General features: G+C 31.6%; 1 protein-coding gene across 5 annotated transcripts in view; it reads left to right on the forward strand.

The window, feature by feature from the left end:
* Nucleotides 1-18,774, forward strand: part of LOC129947840 (PDF receptor) — an 81,459-nt gene that overhangs the window by 33,235 nt on the left and 29,450 nt on the right. For all 5 annotated transcript variants that reach the window (XM_056058570.1, XM_056058568.1, XM_056058569.1 and 2 more), the window contains one exon: nt 11,310-11,846. In XM_056058570.1, the coding sequence (XP_055914545.1) occupies nt 11,507-11,846 (340 nt within the window). In that variant the 5' untranslated portion in view covers nt 11,310-11,506. The remainder of the gene's footprint in view (nt 1-11,309; nt 11,847-18,774) is intronic.

The raw sequence follows: 18,774 nt of genomic DNA on the forward strand, positions 1-18,774 counted from the left end.
AAACAATATTTTCTGTGAAATAAAATAAGTTTTAAGCCAATATTTTTAAGTTTTGAAAAGCTATTTGAGTAGAAAGTAAATTTTTACGAAGTTTTAGTATTGTTTTTTTTTAGAGTTTTATTTTTTGTAAAAAAAACTGTCAATTCGATTTTTTAAAAATTTTACCAAATGTTGAAAACAATATTTTTTATGAGATAAAATTACTTTGAAGCCAATATTTAAAATTTTTCAAGAGATATTTCAGTCGAAAATCAATTTTTACCAACTTTATACATTTTTTTTAGGTTTTTATTTTTTGTAAAAAAAACTGTCAATTCGATTTTTTTCAAACTTTAACTGAATGTTGACAACAAAATTTTTTGAAAGATAAAAGTAAATTAAAGCCAATATCTCAATGTTTTGAAAAGATATTTGAGTCGAAAATCAATTTTTACCAACTTTTATAAATTTTTTTTTAGGTTTTTATTTTTTTGTAAAAAAACTGTTAATTCGATTTTTTTCAAACTTTAACTGAATGTTGACAACAAGATTTTTTGAAAGATAAAAGTAAATTAAAGCCAATATCTCAAGTTTTTAAAAAGATATTCGAGTCGAAAATCAATTTTTACCAACTTTTATACATTTTTTTTTAGGTTTTTATTTTTTGTAAAAAAACTGTCAATTCGATGTTTCTCAACATTTTTCAAAATGTTGAAAACAATATTTCTTATAAGATAAAATAAGCTTGAAGCCTAAATTTCAAGTTTTTGAAAAGATATTTGAATCGATATTCAATTTTTACGAACTTTGAGTAATGTTTTTTTTTAGATTTTTATTTTTTATATAAAAAACTGTCAATTAGATTTTTTTCAAAATTTTATCAGGTGTCAAAAACATAATTGTTCGTTGCACAAAATTGTTTGAGAGATGAAATCATATTTCAGTCGTAAAATTTTGGAGGTGACAAATTTTTTTTTTCAGTTTTATTGATTTAAAAAAAAACTGTTATATTGATTTTTTTTCAAAAAATATACCTGTTTGGTAATTCGTTACAATATATTATATAAAATTTAATTCAAGTCTCTAGCGTTTTTGGTTCGTAAGATATTTAGGGTTAACCAAAATTTTTAAAACTGCTATGGTAAAAATACCACCAATTTTCTTGAGAGCCCTTTCTGCATCTTTCTGCCTTATTATCTGTATAACAAAATTTATTTGAAGTCGATATCTCTTCTGGTTCTTGAGCTATGGACGACGAAAAAAACGTCGCGAACGTACGGACGTACGGACGTACAAACGTACGTACACACGCACGCACAGACATCTTTCTAAAAATCTCTTATTTCGACTCTAGGGACCTTGAAACGTCGAGAAATGTCAAAATTTTCAATTTGACAAATTGGACCCATTACAATAACTTCCTATGGGAAGTTAATAATAAATTCCACCCATAATCGTATTCTTTAACAAGCCGACAGTGCTTTGAAAGTATGGACTAACTATTACGAAAATGATAGAACACTTATTAAATTAATTTCTTGGGACGATCCTTTTGATATGCCTCCGTATATTAACATCGTATTAAGCTTCTTCAAATGCAATCAATCAAAGGCGTGTTAATAATGACTTATGAAAAATTGATGCACTTTCTTTACTTTCTTATATACGTTTGAATTACAGAGGCGAAGCTCATCACCTGCATGCATTTGATTTTATATATATTGACTTCCATAGAACTAAGCCTCTGATCGTAGTTTGATATTTGCTATAAGTTAAATACTTTCTGAAAATTTGGAAGTGTAAAGAAAAAATAAAATAGAAAATTGATACAATTTTCATCTTACAAATATTTTTTCAAGCTTTAAGTAGTATCGAAAGAATGACACGAACGTGAAGTTATCAGTATGGACTTGGGCAGGTAATGGACGATTTTTTGTACCTGTATCAAATAAAATAGTAAGAATTCAAAAGTCAAAAACCCAAATAATCTCATGGCCCTTTTCTCATTCCAAGGAAAATTAAATGTTTCGCATGCTGTCAATGTGTTTGCTTCTGCTTAGACACACAAATCTTGACTGAGTTCAAGGCACTTTATACCTATTAAAACTTCCAAATTCGATTTTCCACATTACTACTCACATCATATTTTCTACTCGCCTAATTAAATGCATTAGGCTCAAATGTAACTAAACATTCTTACCAAACTTAGTTGTTTGATATTCTTGTCATAATCCGGCATTAGTAACTTCTCAAACATTCGACTCGTTAGTCAACTGTAGAGCTTATAATAATAGGTATCTATAAGCTTATAACATGAAGTTATATGTATTAATTATGTTATAAAAGCTGCAACACAAAGCATTTCGTTTTAATTTTCGGGCAGCTGAATGTGAATGTTTTTTTTCTGCTTTCATCTAATGGTCCATTAACATGATTGACAAATTAACGTTGATATTATATTTTCTTACCATTATTGAATGATTTTTATAAATGTTAAAAAGTTTGATTGAAATAGCTTGTGTTAATAATAACCTAGCATACTGTGCCCAAGCGGAAACATGTTTAAATTTATTTTAAAAATAAAAAAATTGGTTATACAAAACAAGGTTAGGTTTGCTTAGGTTAAAGTGGCTGCGGATTCAGAATCCACACACTTAGGCCAAAAGAAAAGTCCCATTGTGATACCACATGAATCTAGAGAATTACTTCTTACTAGTCGAACCATTTTGAACTTTTTAAAAAGCGAAGAAGATATATGAAATCCTTTTTAGCTAGTTCACTGGGATTATCAAAAGAGTAGTCTCTCAGATGAAGTTTGCGTCTTAGTAAAAGAGCAGGGCAAGTGCAGAGAAGGTGAGAGATTGTTTCCTCTTCTTCCTCGTCCATACAGCTCCTGCAGAAGTTATTTGAGGCTACACCAAGTCGTATTGCGTGTCTGCCTATAAGACAGTGCCCCGTAAGGACACCTATTAGGGAACTAATATGAAGTCTGCTTTGAGATAACAAGTCTTTAGAGCGCTTTAGTCTTTAGAGGCCATATGAGTTTTGTGGCTGTGCATGTTGGTAAATTCTGCCACCTAGAGTTTGCATTGCAAAATCTGTTTCTTTTAGGAGAAGTATCGGTATACCTCTCTTCTCCCTATAAGGTGAAATAGGTATGACCGTTCCATTTTTAGCGAGTTCATCGGCTCTAAAATTTCCTGTGATGTTTCTGTGACCCGGCACCTAACAGGTGAATGTTAAATTGCTGCGCCATCTAGATAAGAGATGATCGACAATCGAGGGCCGTTTGAGATTTGGTTGAGACACCGCCAAGAGCAGCCTGACTGTCAGAGAAGATGCGTATATCAGAAGTTGATATCACGTTTTCTCATAGCCAGGAGAGAATAGTTTAGTCTATGTACTATGAGTACCCCACATTTTTGTTGGTCTATTGAGATGAGGCGTTGAGTCTTATAGCTGTACTCGCTGCCACTTGTTTGCTGAAGATGTCGAGGGGTGTCAGATGGAGGAGAGTGTCTAACGCTGCTGAGGGTGTGGTTCTCAATGCCCCGCTTATGAAGAGACATGCAGTGCGTTGGACTCTGCTGATTTTGTCGTAGTATGTGACTTTCTCCAGTGCAGTCCACCATACTGCAACCCTGTAAATAAGTATTGGTCGGATGACGCTTTTTGTGTATAGCCAGTAGGTAATGCGAGGTTAAAAACCCCATTTGCTTCCTATGGCTTTCTTGCAAAGGAAAAGAGCTGCTGCAGCTTTTTTAACTCTTTCCTGAATATTACATTTCGAACTTAATTTTTTGTCCAAGATAATTGGCTTCATTAGTAAACATTAGTGCTACACATTTTATTGAAGGAGGTACAATTAGTATGGTCTTGTATTTCCGCAGTGATCAGCCCATCTAGTGAGCATATTGATTGCGTTTTGAAGGAGGTCTCTCAGTGTATTAGGATGTTCTCCTGTGACGGCGATAGCAACATCATTGGCATACGCAACCACTCTGTAGCCTTCCCTCTCAAGTTATATTAGTAGTTCGTTTACTACTATGTTCCACAGGAGAGGGGACAGAACACCACCTTGTGGAGTGCCTCTACCTAAAGACCTTTTCGTACAAAAATCCCCCATCTTAGAGTTGATGATCCCGATTTTTAGCATTAGATTAATGAATTTACAGAGTGAGTATTCGACGCTTAGGGTCGTCATAGCAGAAGTGATCGCGGATGAGTCAACGTTGTTGAAAGCGCCCTCAATATCCAGGAAGGCTACCATAGTACGAGTATATTCCTTTTGCTCAAGGGAGTATTGGATAGTTCTTACAAGAGTGTGTAAGACAGTTTTTAGAGATTTCTCTTTGCAGTAAGCATGCTGAGACATCGATAGACTTTTATCAATGCTATTACGTACATGGATATCAATCAATCGTTCCAGAGTTTTGAGATTGAATGATGACAGTCTAATAGGTCCAAGATCTATATTCATTTGCCCGCTTTGGGAATAAAAACCACCTTTACTTCTCTCCATCGCTGAGGTATAAAGACCAGATCTAGACAACTTTAAAATATCATCTTAATGATGGGCAAAATTATGTCAATAGTAAGTTGTTGCTTAGCTGGTACGATTTTTTCTTTTGTAACAAGACCTTGAGGAAAAGTTAAGTTAATACCCTACCCAGGACTGTTTGTTGTATTAACTGATTTGGAGCTCTCTGGGAAGTGAGTGTTTAGTAGCAGGTTTAGCGTTTCTTCGCAAGAGTTATTCCATGCTCCATCCGATATTTTAAGACAACTAAGCATGGTTGGATTTGTCGAGAGACAAATTAAATTTTAATTAAATAGCCATTTGGGTGCGCGAGTCATGTCAGGAATGAAGTTGAAGTTTTTATTTAACGCATAAATATTTTAATTGATACAAATTTGTAAGCTAATCACTATATTTAAATATGAAAACTTTGAATGCTCCAGCAATCTCTTCTTGTAATATTTCAGTCGAAATATACATAAAATTCATCAAACCTGGGAATAATTCGAATGTGAGGACGCTGTTATTAGCAATTTACAAACGATCGCCAAAAATCCATTTTTTTTGTTTACAGAAAGGTTTTTCAGCTAGACTATGTAGGCCATAAGATGAATTACAAAATAACTCTGTTTACTTTTTTCTCTACGAGCAACCATTTTGAAGTTATAAAAAATGTCGAATGTCGAAATATTTACTTTTTTTTAAGGATCTGCTTCAACTTTTAATAGTTGTCACGGTCAATTAAATATATACTAAATTTTTTTAAACTTCTTATAGGAAGTTATTATTATCAGTCCGATTTGAGAATTACAAATTTTGGTATTTCTTGACGTTTGAAGGTCAATATAGATTTTTGGAGTGATGCCTTTTTTGGTATGTTGATGCAATAAAATAGAAATTGTTTGTTTCTAAAAGAAAATTGTTTGAATTTTCTTTCAAAATTTCGACATTTAAAAATAAGAAAAAGCCTTTTGTTTTGGTTTTAACCAAATAATATTACAAATAAACATTTTTCGAATTAGAACAACTAAATAGAAACAAAGGACGTAGAAATAAATATGGTCTAAAGCAAAAGAAAGATACAACTTCTATGAAGTTAATAATTAAGAAGTTATATTGCTATTTGTTGCTTGTTTGGAAAAAGGTCGAACCCTGATTTGTAGACAATTGTATACTTAACAAACAAGCTATATCTTTTTTAACAGTATTGCTATTTGACAGTTAAGATGAAATAATTTAAATTTTTTAAAGTTGGCTGTTTTTTTAAACCATTCTGTAACTCCCAAATGCCTGTTAATAGAAAAAACTTGTGTTTTTTTTTAGTAGATCTCATCTCAAAAATTAGGATAAAACCTCCTTCAAAACTCACGTTCAAAGTTGCAGTCTTAAAACATACATTTTTGACAAAAAAAACTCAATATCTCTGTATGTTTTTTTTTTTAATTTTAGGCGATTTTAGGCACTTGTTAATAAAGATATCTCCAATCGCCTATAATTCAGCATCACTTAAAAACTATATAGAATACCAGTAAAATGTTTTCAGTATCTCCACAAAATGTTAACTGTTTTTTTCTTAACAGAGTTTTATTTTTATATTCTGCCAACCGATTTTCCTATGAGGTTGTTTTTTACTTAAAAATCCATAAACCTATCTTGGTTTGGTGAATTTTAATTACACGTTTTCGATATAAGAATAAAAGAGATGTGGAAAAATTATATGGGACTCATGGCGTTCATGACCAATAGTCTAACCCAAAAATAATATGAAGTTCTAGGAAAATGGTGTGGGGGGATTTTGAGATAATTAATCTTGAAGCTTACACAAAATATCAAAGAAATTTTTTCTAAGTCAACTAAATGTATAGTTTTCATAACTTTAAAGAAAAATGTTATACTTGTGAAATAAACGCTTCAGTAAATATTGTTAAAAAAGGCCATAACTTTGCGTAAGCAGATTGAATTGTACTGATTTAAATAAACTTACTCATATATGAAACATTTGTGAAACAATTTATTCCGTTTATAAGACATAAAATGTACATTACTTACAAAAATAAAATTATTATTTAAAACATGTATATTTTTCTTATCTTCAGTCAAATAATATCATTTGAAGTAAAAAAAATTCAAATGTTACTTAAATAGCAAAAACAAATAAGAAAAATATAAATAACATTATTCTTCATATCTTTTCGTTGAAATTGTAAATCTTTTGCTAAGTTCATCGTAGCTTTTTTAAAACAAAGGTGAATCAAACAAAGACATCATATACACAGATATGAAACAACCAAGTTTAGCTTAGATGTAAGATTTATGTTAATTTATAATATGTTGTAAATAAGCTTACACTTACGTTATTTTTATAACATAATGTGGATAAAATTATGCGTAAAGCATTTGACTTAGTAATAAGTTTAAGCAATTTCTGAAAATCGTTTCATAAGAACGAAAATAAGATTTCTAATCTAACTAATCTGACAAACAAAAAACTGGCAATTATGATCATAATTTTCAAGGAACTTTTTGAACTCGTTATTGAAAAAATAATAATTTTGTGAAAAATTTTCTAACTGTTGGATTTTTTAACTTTTTCTTTTACAGTGTTTTAGAGCGTTCAATAATATTTGTTGAAGGTTTGAAAAAAGTTTTGATTCTGGGTTCTAATTTTTGTTTTTAAAATGGAAAAAAAGTGTCCCTATACAAATCATTAAATATTGAACAATCTGTGAGAATTAATAATTGAAATTTCAAATCATATGCCTTAAATGAATAACAGCTCCTGTGCATAGGGTAAACTAGTGTTAAAACTAATATTATGCTCGTTATACGAAGTGAAGCAGACAACCGAAATGCCAATAAAAACATTATACACAACAAGGTTCTAGAAATCGATCGAAATCAGATTTCGTTCTTTGTAAAAAAAAGTTGCCGGTGGTATTTTTTTAATATTAACATAACATTCACAAATAATATTTTGCATATGATTGAAATCGTTTGATTTCTATTTCCGATTTTTTTATTTAAGTCGTAAGCAATTTTTTCCAATTTTTCCCATACCTTTAAAAAAAATGGCAATTGGTTTTTTTTTTAATTTTGAAGCTAATTATCTTTAATTTTAGTGGTAAGTGAAAACAAGTTTTAGCAGTTTTTAGAAAAAAACTGATTTTTCTAACTTTTGTACCACATTTCAAAAACATTATTCCTCGATACATAAGAGATTATGGAGGTAACAATCTTTTCTTTTTTAACATAGTTTTCTTTGGAATGTAATTTTCACTTTAAAATTAATTCTATATAATAAAGTTTTTAAGTTGTAAACTACATATAATCTTAATTTCAAATATTTGATCAAGCTGTGTAGTTTTGTCTTGTGAAACCTCTATCTATGAAAAATAAAGTATCAATCGATCTGTCTACTAATCTTTTTTTCGCAAAATATTCGAGCTGTTAAATATTTAAAACAAATTTTTAAACCTTTTTTGAATCTAGCGCTAGTAGTTCGAGGGATGATATTGTGGTTAACCAAATTTTTATAAATTGCTATAGTAAAAAAACGCAAAATAAAATTTGTTTGAAAGTCCTTTTTGTATCTTTCGTTTTTATTTCTTGTAAAATGTAATTTATTTAAAATCGATATCTCTTCCGGTTCTTGAGATAGGGCCGACGAAAAAAGATATTCCGAACGTGCGTACACATACACAGACAACTCTTTTAAAACCTTTGTTTTTCTAAGAAACTTTATTACAGTATGAAATTATTTAGAAGTTGATAAATTCATTTATTCACAACTACTCACTTTTAGTTATCTTTTTAACTTCCCATAGGAAGTTATTGTAATAGGTCCAATTTGTCAAATTGAAAATTTTGACATTTCTCGACGTTTCAAGGTCCCTAGAATCGAAATAAAAGATTATTAGAAAAATGTCTGTGCGTGCCTGTGTACGTACGTTCGTACGTCCGTATATCGGTACATTTACGACGTTTTTTTCGTCGTCCATTTTCTAACATTGACGAAGCAGTTTTAACTTTTTATAAGATCCTTAATTTTTGTTTTGAAAAAAACTTACACATAAAGAAATCAAGAAATAGAAACATAAGCCATCCTTGGTACAAAGAAAGAATTGCGTTTACTGCGTAACAAAAGAAATAACGCATGGAAAACGTATCTCAAAGCTCGGTCTCCAATCAACTTCTCTTTTTATGTTGAACTCTTTAACCAATTTTAATCTCTTTCTTATTTTTTGTGTGCTTGTTATGTTACTGATATGGGCACCTTTTTGAAAGAGAATCCTAAAAAATTTTGGAATTTTGCAAACTCAAAGAAAAAATCAGATGGCTTTCCAGTTAACTCCACTTACAAGAACCTTTCGTTAGATAAAACTGTTGATATCTGTAACGCTTTCGCAACAAATTTCCGTGAGTCCTTTGTTAATAGCCCTGAAAAAGTTGATGAAGTACATTTTCATAATCTTCACTCCTTTTTTGCAAACTAGCTGTAGTCACATCCTTGTGCTACAGAGTACGGTCCTTGATCTTTTATCTGCGTTAAATGATGACTGCTCAGCCGGTCCCGATGGTATTCCCTCGATAATACTTAAAAGGCGTAGGAATGCTTTAGTTGAACCACGTACGTTCTTATTCAAACTTTCTCTAAAAACAGGCAAATTTCCCAGTATATGGAAGAAGTAATTTCTAACATCAATTTTCAAGAAAGGTAATAGGGCGGATATAAGCAACTACAGGCACATTGCAAAGCTTTCTTGCTTTGCAATGTTTGTAGTTTGTGAAAGTGTAGCATTTTTTAGTAAAAATATTATTTGCGAACAGCAACATGGTTTTGTGAAAAAAAAGATCAACCGTTACTAATCTCCTCACATTCTCAAACATATGTTCAAACGCTTTAGAACAAGGTTATGAAGTTGACTGTGTATACACTGACTTTTCTAAAGCTTTCGACCAACTTAGCCACGGAATTATTTTATTTAAACTTAAGGCTCTTGGTTTTCTACCATTTTTCTTAGCTTGGATTAAGTCATACCTTGAAAAAAGATCCTACGAGGTAAAGTTTAGAAATTGTCATTCTGAACCTTTTGTAGCTCAATCTGGTGTTCCCCAGGAAAGCCATCTTGGTCCTTTTCTGTTCATCCTGTCTATTAACGATGTATCGTCATGTCTACGCTCAAGTGAACTTCTCATTTTTGCTGACGATATGAAGATTTTCAAAATAATAAAGTCCACCAATGATCGTATTTTCTTTCAAGCCGACATTGATAGTTTAACATTTTGTGTGGGAAAAATACCCTTTCACTCAACCCTTTCAAATGCGAGAGGATAACTTTTACTAAAAAACTAATCAGTACCGTATATCACAGCAAAAACTCTGTCGGGTCTCCACATTTCAAGATTAAGGTGTATTGTTAATAAGGCAAGTTCTATGCTTGGTTTTATAAAACGCTGGGCAAGGGAGTTCAATGATCCCTATGTTACTCTTTCTTTGTATAATTGCCATGTTCGTCCTCATCTTGAATATACTTCGCAGGTATGGACTCCCTATAACGAAACTCATAGAAAACGGATTGAATCAATTCAACATAATTTCATTCGCTTTTCCCTAAAAGGTCTTCCTTGGGAAGATCCCTGTGATCTGCCTCCCTATGAACATCGTATTCTTCTTCTTCAAATGCAATCTCTCCATCAAAGGCGTGTTAATAATGACTTAGTATTTTATCATCAACTCATTACAATGGTGAAATTAAATTAATGCACCATATTTGCTTTCTTGTGTACATTTGAATTACCGAGGCGAAACTCATCACCTGCGTACATTTGATTTCATACATATTGACTTCCATAGAACTAACTATGGGAAGAATGAGCATTTTATATAACTTAAACTGTTCATCGATAGATTTAAATTTAAATAAGGTGGGATTAAAATCATTGTTTAGAACCAGTACTCCACTATCGTAATCGTTCTCATTTTATTTTTTGTTCTGTAATAGTAAAATGCTAATTTTGTTTTGTATTTTGTGCATGTGTTAGGCTATAATTGTATTATTTTTTACTAAACACTAACACATGTATTTATGATGAGCCTCTGATCGTAGTTTGACGCTTGCTATAAGCTTACTACTTTCTGAAATTCTGAAGTGTAAAAAAAAAAAAAATGTTCGCATATTTGTAGATATGTAGAATATACAGATTATAACCTTTTTCTGTTTTTATTTATTACAACAATTCTAAATGTTATTGGATACAAAAATTCTAGATTCCTAATTTATATTCTTAGCTCCATTGTGAATGATATGTCGTAATAATTTTTGTTTCTATTAAAATCAAAGATCACCGTAAAAATCAAAAATATAAATAAATGCTTCAAATCGAAAACCAATGATTGATCAGAACTGCTTGACAATTTCTGGTTGGGTGAATGCCAAAAGTCTATCTTGAATAAAATAAAAGTTAAATAAAAACATAAACAAACAACTTACTGAATTCTATAGCCAAACAAATGTTAGTAGATTTGTCATAACAATATGTCCATTGACTGACACTAGAGCTTATCAAAAACCTTATAAAAGTTTATAGGTAAGTTTTTAGTTATGAAATTATATCAGAGGGAATTTCACATCCTCGCAAATAAAATTAAAATTGTAAAACATATTCTGATTATTAATTCTTTATTGACAAAATAGATTGCATTACCACAACGTATTTTCTTTAGTGATTGATAAACAATATATTAATATCTTTACTTGTTCTAAAAGAATTTCATATGTATATTAATTGATCTTATATATTTTACTTACAGGTCTTAATTACCAACGAACTGGATTCTACGTAGTTTCTAAAAACCCATCTTTATGTTTATATATATGTAGTTAACATGCATCGGCTCAGGATTTTACACTCAATTTCAAAAATAGCATTGCTTGCAACAATTTGACGCAACTAAAAACATATCGTATCGCATTCCTGACACATTTTCTTTACAAAATTTTATACAGCATGGATACAAATACAACAGCTTCACTAAAACTAAAAAAAACAGAAGTTTCTAATGCGATGGAAACTTTATCGGAACCACCTTTATCGGCAGTTATAAAATCTATTCGAGCCGTTATTATGGAAGAGCTGATAGCTTTTGAAACGGCTGACAATACAAATACAAAGATACCTAAAACTACTGCATCACAACATCATGAAACTGGATGGGCTTTAATGGTAAACGAATCCAACTACTCAAGTATTACATACTCTAGTACCTCACCAACTATATCAAATGAAAGTAGCTGTTTGCATACATTTAGTGATTGGAAATTTAGTGAGAATCATCAATGGAAAAATGGTGAGTATGAGTTCGTATTTGCTTAGGTTTTCACTTAAAATTAAAAAATATTAACTGTTTTATTAAATTATTTATTTATTATTAAATCCTTACAGAAACACGCCTTTAATCTTGAGCAAGAGCACTGCAAAATTTGAAAAATCTAATATGCAGTTAAGATCAGTTCTTATAATCAAAATTAATTAATTGTCATTTTCAAAGGAGACGCTTATCAGAAGTTGAAACAACAGACATAATTAAATTAGGTTCCGCAACAATCTTACAACTCTCAAACATTCATTTGTGTGAGTCATCTCAGGGACTAGGTAGTAAGACAAGCGAACAAAATTTCTGCATTTGCAGCAACAAAAACACCCCGATCCTAAAGACACCCTGACATTGCTCCGTATACCGTATTCTGAGCGATATTGTAGAATGATAACTGAATTTTTTGGCATGGGATAAAAGACTGTGACTTGGAAGAAATTTTGTTTCAACACGATCAGATAACAACTAATTGTGGCTTTATTGCGGGAAAAATTTCCTAATCGCGTAATTTAAGTTTTTGCCATCAAGATCATTCGGCACAGTTACATATATAAGTTTTCTATGAGGCTACGCAAAGACCGTAAGTTGCCTAAGTTTCGTTATTTGTTTGAGAATTCAAATATTGATATTGTATGTATTTGTGAAACGTGGTTCTCTCATGATAGTTTTTGTAACATGAATGGCTTTAATGTGTTTCGCTGTGATAGAAGTGGTCGAGTCGGGGGTGTTGCAATTTTCACATAAGTGTAATAACAATAAAGTATTGCTGGGGTCGGTATATCGTCCAATAGAAAAATTGAACTAACACCCTTGTTTTCAATATTAGACGAGTTAACCTTTGTGTCTCCCTTCATAATTGTTGCGGGAGATTTCAACCATGATGTGCTTAGGAGCTCGAAACTTGTGGATAAAATGGTCTCATTGAATTTATTTCCTGTAAATTTGGCTACTTCGACACATTTCACCAGACACGGTAGTATACTTTACTTGATATGTTTTTTGTAAGCCACACTGAGAAGGTTCTTCTTTACGACCAACTGTCTGCATCATGCTTCTCTAACCATGATTTAATTTACCTTACATTTGAATGTTCACCATTGGTTCCTTCTTCAACTTCAACAACTGCTATAGAGATTTTAAAAATGTTAACAAGCGGCAACTAGAGACTGATTTGAATCATATTGAGTGGTACCAAATAAATAGTATGGCTTCTGTTGATGACCAAGTGATATTTCTGCAAAATAATATTGACTATCTCTTCATCCTACATATTCCACTTGTTACTAAGCAAGCTAGTAAGAAAGAGCAGCCGTGGTTTAACAACTATATTAAGGATCAATAAGGGAACGAAATTTTGCTCATAAGCGATGGAAAATCTTTAGGCTTGAAGCATTGCATAATGAATACAAAATTTTAAGAAATAGAGTAATATGTCTTATTCGGGAAGCAAAGCAACAGTTTTATGCTCCAAAACTTAATCCTTCCTTAGCAAAAGACAAACTGTGCAAGAATTTGAAGAAAATAGGTGTAGGCAAACAAATAAGCAACAAGAATATTTCTATCGATTGTAACGAGCTTAATAATAAATTTGTTACCTTGAACTCGTCAAGTGTTGAAACCCGAACCTATGATTTGTCAGATATGATAAATGATGGTTCATCTTTGACTAGTTTTTGCTTCTTGCCTGTTAGTGACTACGATGTTTTGTATAGTGTTCTAAAAGCCATTCTTCCGTATACAGTGAAATACATAACCTACATTTTTAATAATATATTTATGACTATTACTTTCCCTTCAATTTTGAAGCACGCGAAGATAATACCAATTCCCAAAAATCGTGATGGAGATGATTATCGACCTTAAGCTATATTACCTTTTCTTTCGAAGGTATTGGAGAAACTGATAAATAACCAAATAAGAATTTTTCTCACAAGTAATAAATTGATGTTTATCAATCAATCAGGCTTTCGCCTTAAGCACAACTGTACTACAGCTTTAATAGACGTCGGTCGTTGAAAATATCAGAAATGAAGTAGATAATGATAAAGTGACTATATTAACGCTTCTTGACTTTTCAAAGGTATTTGATACCGTCAACCATTTTTGGTTTTGTGAAAAACTTAAAGGTCAATTTCATTTCTCTTTTGCATCTGTTAAGCTTAAGCAGTTTTTGCTAACAATGTTGTGTCTACTTTCCTTCCTATGCAGAGCGGTGTCCCTCAGGGCTCTATTTTGGGCCCTTAGGGGATATGACCACATCTTAAGTTTTTCTAAGTCAATCTTTGGCATTTCACTCGATAATCTCTTCACAATATCATAAAATCACATCAAGCAGAATATTTATATAATAAAATGCACTTTACGCGTTCTGTAAGATCGTGCGACCTTATCCCAGTACGTTACTCATTCCTTGTATCTGAGCGCCAGTTTTATGTGCATTCTATTCGTTTGTGGAACTCCCTCCCTCGCTCTGTTAAAATTAAAAGCAGCCCGACCATTTTTGGAAACTTGCTTTAAGAATTCTTCTCCTAGCTTTGTGCTTATTTGATGATGTTGATGATGATGGTGATCGTTGTGATGATGAATTGTTAATTTAAATTTTTAGATAATTTCGAATGTAAATACATATATTACTTTCTTTTTTTTATAACTTATACTTACATAATTGATTTTGTTTTGTTAATCCGTTTAATGCATACATAATAATTCCACTTTTTGAACTCAAAGCACAATGAAAAAAAAAATACAAAATTGGAAAAAAAGACAAAGTTGGGTAAACTATTCAGTTATTGAAGCGATGTTAATGTTTCAATTATAAAGGGTGATTTCGTAGCTATTATCTTTTTGGCAACACTGGTTTAAACAGATGACGCACGTTTCGTGTTTTGTTTCACTGTCAACCATCTTTAGTTTGGTCTATAATTTAACCATGAATCGTCTTACAAACGAACAACGCTTGCAAATTATTGAATTTTATTGTCAAAATTCGTGCTCTGATACGAAAGATCATCGCCCGCTTTTTCCATTTTAAAGTCAGTTTAATCGACCCACTGAAGCGGCTATTCGGGCTATTGTAACTAAATTTCACACCAAATTTACATTGTTGGACATTAAACCACACACTCACGTTAAACAACACGCTCACGTAGAGTGTGAACTGAAGAAAATATCGCAGCTGTATCGGCCAGTGTTAATAATGATCATCAAGTACCGACTCGTCGCGGTTCGCAGCAATTGGTCCTCTCTTACTCAACAATGTGGAACATTTTGCGGAAGGATTTAGGTGCGATGCGTTTCAAAATACAGCTGGTTTAAGAATTGAAGCCGAACAACTTACTGCATCATAAAAGTTTTAGGCTCTTGGAAAGTTGGCCGAAGATCCACTTTTTAACGAAAAATTGTATTCAGCGACAAATCTCATTTTTGTTTTAATGGGTATGTAAATAAACAGAACTGCCGATTTTTGAGTAAATATCAGCCAGAAGCATTGCAAGACCTACCAATGCATCCAGAAAAAGTCACAGTTTGGTGCGGTTTATGGGTTGGTATCATCATTGGACCGTACTTCTTCAAAGATAATGCGAATCGTAACGTAACTATTTTGCCCAAAATGCAAGAGCTTGATGCACGACTTGTGGTTTCATTTCGTGTTCGTATAAGCAAAGAATTCAACTGCGGATTTGTTAGTAATTTGACGAGATTCAACAAAAAAGCGGGTTTTCTGTCATACACAACAAAAATCTCTGTAATAATCTCTGTAATAATCTCAAAGGTGTTCTCAAAATTTAAAGTTTGGAAAAAATTTGAATAAGGCTTTAAATTATAAAAATTTCATATTCAGATTTTTAAGTAAAAAATCCTTTAATTTGATACATTCTGAGAAAACAGTTTTTTTGCCATTAAATTCTCAAAACTCGTGATGAATTTTATCTTACTTTTTTGACGCACTTAAAGGGTGTAAGGCTTTTCTAAACTGTTTTTCTCTATAAAATCTTCTTTTAAATACAAAATAAATACTTATATGATCTTAATAACTGAAAAAATCTGTTTTTTGATGTTAATAAGCTTTGAATTCTCAAGATCTGAGGATTTCACATGGATGTTAAAAATGTCCCAAGAACAGCAAAAGTGGCACTTTAGTTAAACAAATGGTTAATTGGAAAACATAATGAACGTTTCATATCCATTAATTTAATATAAAAGCTTTGAATCTGTGTTTAATTAACAGTGAGCATATATTCTGTCCAATATATTTTCTTCCCAACCTATTTTTCAACTTATAGGGCCCATACACTACACATGCCTGCAAGCGCATACAGTGCTTGCGCATGCAAACTGCCAGTGTATGGTGTGAACTGTGTGTTTGTGCAAGCGGCATGAGCAATATCAAAAAATTTTGATATTTTCTTGCTTGTGCATGCAAGCATGAGTGGTGTGTGTGCTACATTTGCTCAGTCAAGGGCTAAAGCCGCAGCAGCGGAGTCAGAGCTTGACATTTTTTTAAGTTTTCTGTTCAGCGGTGAACACAAAACCGAATTTTGTACAGTTTGCATGCGTAGTGTATGGGGAAAGAGTGTTTGCGCATTTTTGTGCTTGCGCATGCAGGCAAGTGTAGTGTATGGGGCCTATTAGTTTGTTTGTTTATAAATTTTATATAGTAATTATGTACCTCAATACACCTATTTCTTTAAATTCAAGAAACAAACATTTTTCGTTTCAATTTTTAAGTTTTGTTGACTCATTTGCAAAACTATTTTTTTTATTGAAAGAAGCAAAGTTAAAAAGAAACTTAGTTAGAGAAACTTTATTAAAAATCCATTGGTTCTTTTTTAAGAAAATTCGAATTTCAGATTTTTCAAGAAAAAATTTCTACAACTAATCGTTGATTTAGTTTTAAAAAATGCGAGGCTTAAAACCTTAATTTCCAAGTTTGAACTTAACCCACTCAATGATTTAGGTTGTAGGGGCGTGGACAGACGGACAGACGTACGGAATAGTAGCATCGTAATGCATGTTTGATTAAAATTTCGAGTTGGAAATATTTTACGAATGCAATACCATATAGTTCCTCTATGTTGCAAGTTGTTTTTTCATAGGAATTTCCTTCCATTCAAAACTAATCATATTGCGTTATTGGATATGACCCCAATTATATTTTAAATTATTTATTTTTTGTATGTAAAAACAAAATTTGTATTTTACTTCCTTAAACTAACTGAAGACTGGACCAAGAACATAATTTGAATCGGATATTCAGCCCTATTCCAAAAACACAACACAAATTCAACAACTTTTGAAAAATGGACGATCGAGGGGGATCAGTCATATGAGCCATAAAGCTTATGAAGCCAAGTTGTATTAGTTAAGATTTCACCTAAGGATTTGTTAGTAATTCTATGAAATTCACCAAAAAGTTGTTTGCTGTCAAAAACAACTAAAATTTTTGTTTTCACTCAATTTAGAATTTGAGAAAACTCTAGTCATGCTTTAAATTATTTTCATACAATTTGTTTCAAAGTAAAAGACCGAATTGGTTCTTAAGAAGAAACCTTGAATAAGAGATCGCCAATTTTAAAATATGTTGGCTTGTTTCTATAAGAAAAACATATTTTGGTATTACTCCAGAAGGGTACGCCTCATAAAACCTTTATTTTAAGTTTTCTCAAGAAATAATGGACCGATTTCAATAATCTTCTTTTTCTGTACAAGCCCTTGTCGATGATCAAATTATCAAATTGATGATGATTTTTGATGAACAAAAATGTCTTTTTCTGTATTTAAAAAAAAAAATTTAATTTTGTTTAAAAAACTCAATATCTTAGAAAGGGGTCAATATTTTTTAACAAAATTGAAATGTTAAATATATATTTATCAGCAGTTCGCAAGTTCTAGCGATCCAGTCGTGCATTTTATTTCTTTCAAAATTGATTTTTTGTTCCATATAAAACATATAAATGTCCTAAAAACAGCAAAAGTGACACTTTTCGTTTTCTCTCAACAATTTTTAAGTTTTGTTGACTCCTTTAATTTTTGAGCATTCTTCGCATTTATAGAAATTTAAACAAGAAAAGTATATTTTATTTAAAAGAAATGCACCAAAAACCCCCTAAAATATTGTGTTATAGATCTTATATATGGCATATTTAGAAAACTGTTGGAATCTTGGAATGCTTACATATGTAGGGAGGGAGTCATCTAAATCAAAAAGTTAGACCATACCTTGATGGACAACAGTGTTCTAAATTTGATTACTAAAGCTGTCACTTCAGCAATTGAAATGTGTAAATGTAAAGTTAATAATACACATTGTGTTGTTTGTTATTTGTTATCTTCCTTAACAAAGCATTAAAGAACATTTTTAAACGGTGAGTAAAAACTTATCTAAGTTTGTGACCCCCTGATTAAAAGTCCGGATCCACCATTGGTAAATTTAACCTATAAAATATGAACTTTCCCAAAAAGTTCCCAAAGATTCGTGGGTTACGCTTTAACGTCAAAACACAGCATTTAGTTTTTGAAGTAATAAAATCTACAAGATTAATAATTCCCTGTACTGAGCTACAAACAAATTGGCTTTCTCAATCGAGCTTAGGTAAAGAGAGTGTCATAGTGAACGAGCGTTGATATCATGGATGACCTTGTGTTAGGTACGTTGGACGTTGTAGTATTTTTTGAGGTAATTTCTGGTCATGAAAGAACATAGTCTGATGAGCATGACCATATATACTTTTTTTCTCAGTACTAATGGCCTTATAGCAATGAAAACTTAGACCTTACACCCTTTTTACAGCTTCGATCGAATCAAACCATAATTTTTACCAGGTTTGATTGATTGTTCTCTGTTCGGAATAGAAACTTTCTCATTCCCCAAAGAATTAAGTTTGGTAATATCTGCGCTAGA

Source organism: Eupeodes corollae, chromosome 2 (genome assembly GCF_945859685.1).
Source record: "Eupeodes corollae chromosome 2, idEupCoro1.1, whole genome shotgun sequence".
NCBI lineage: Eukaryota > Metazoa > Arthropoda > Insecta > Diptera > Syrphidae > Eupeodes > Eupeodes corollae.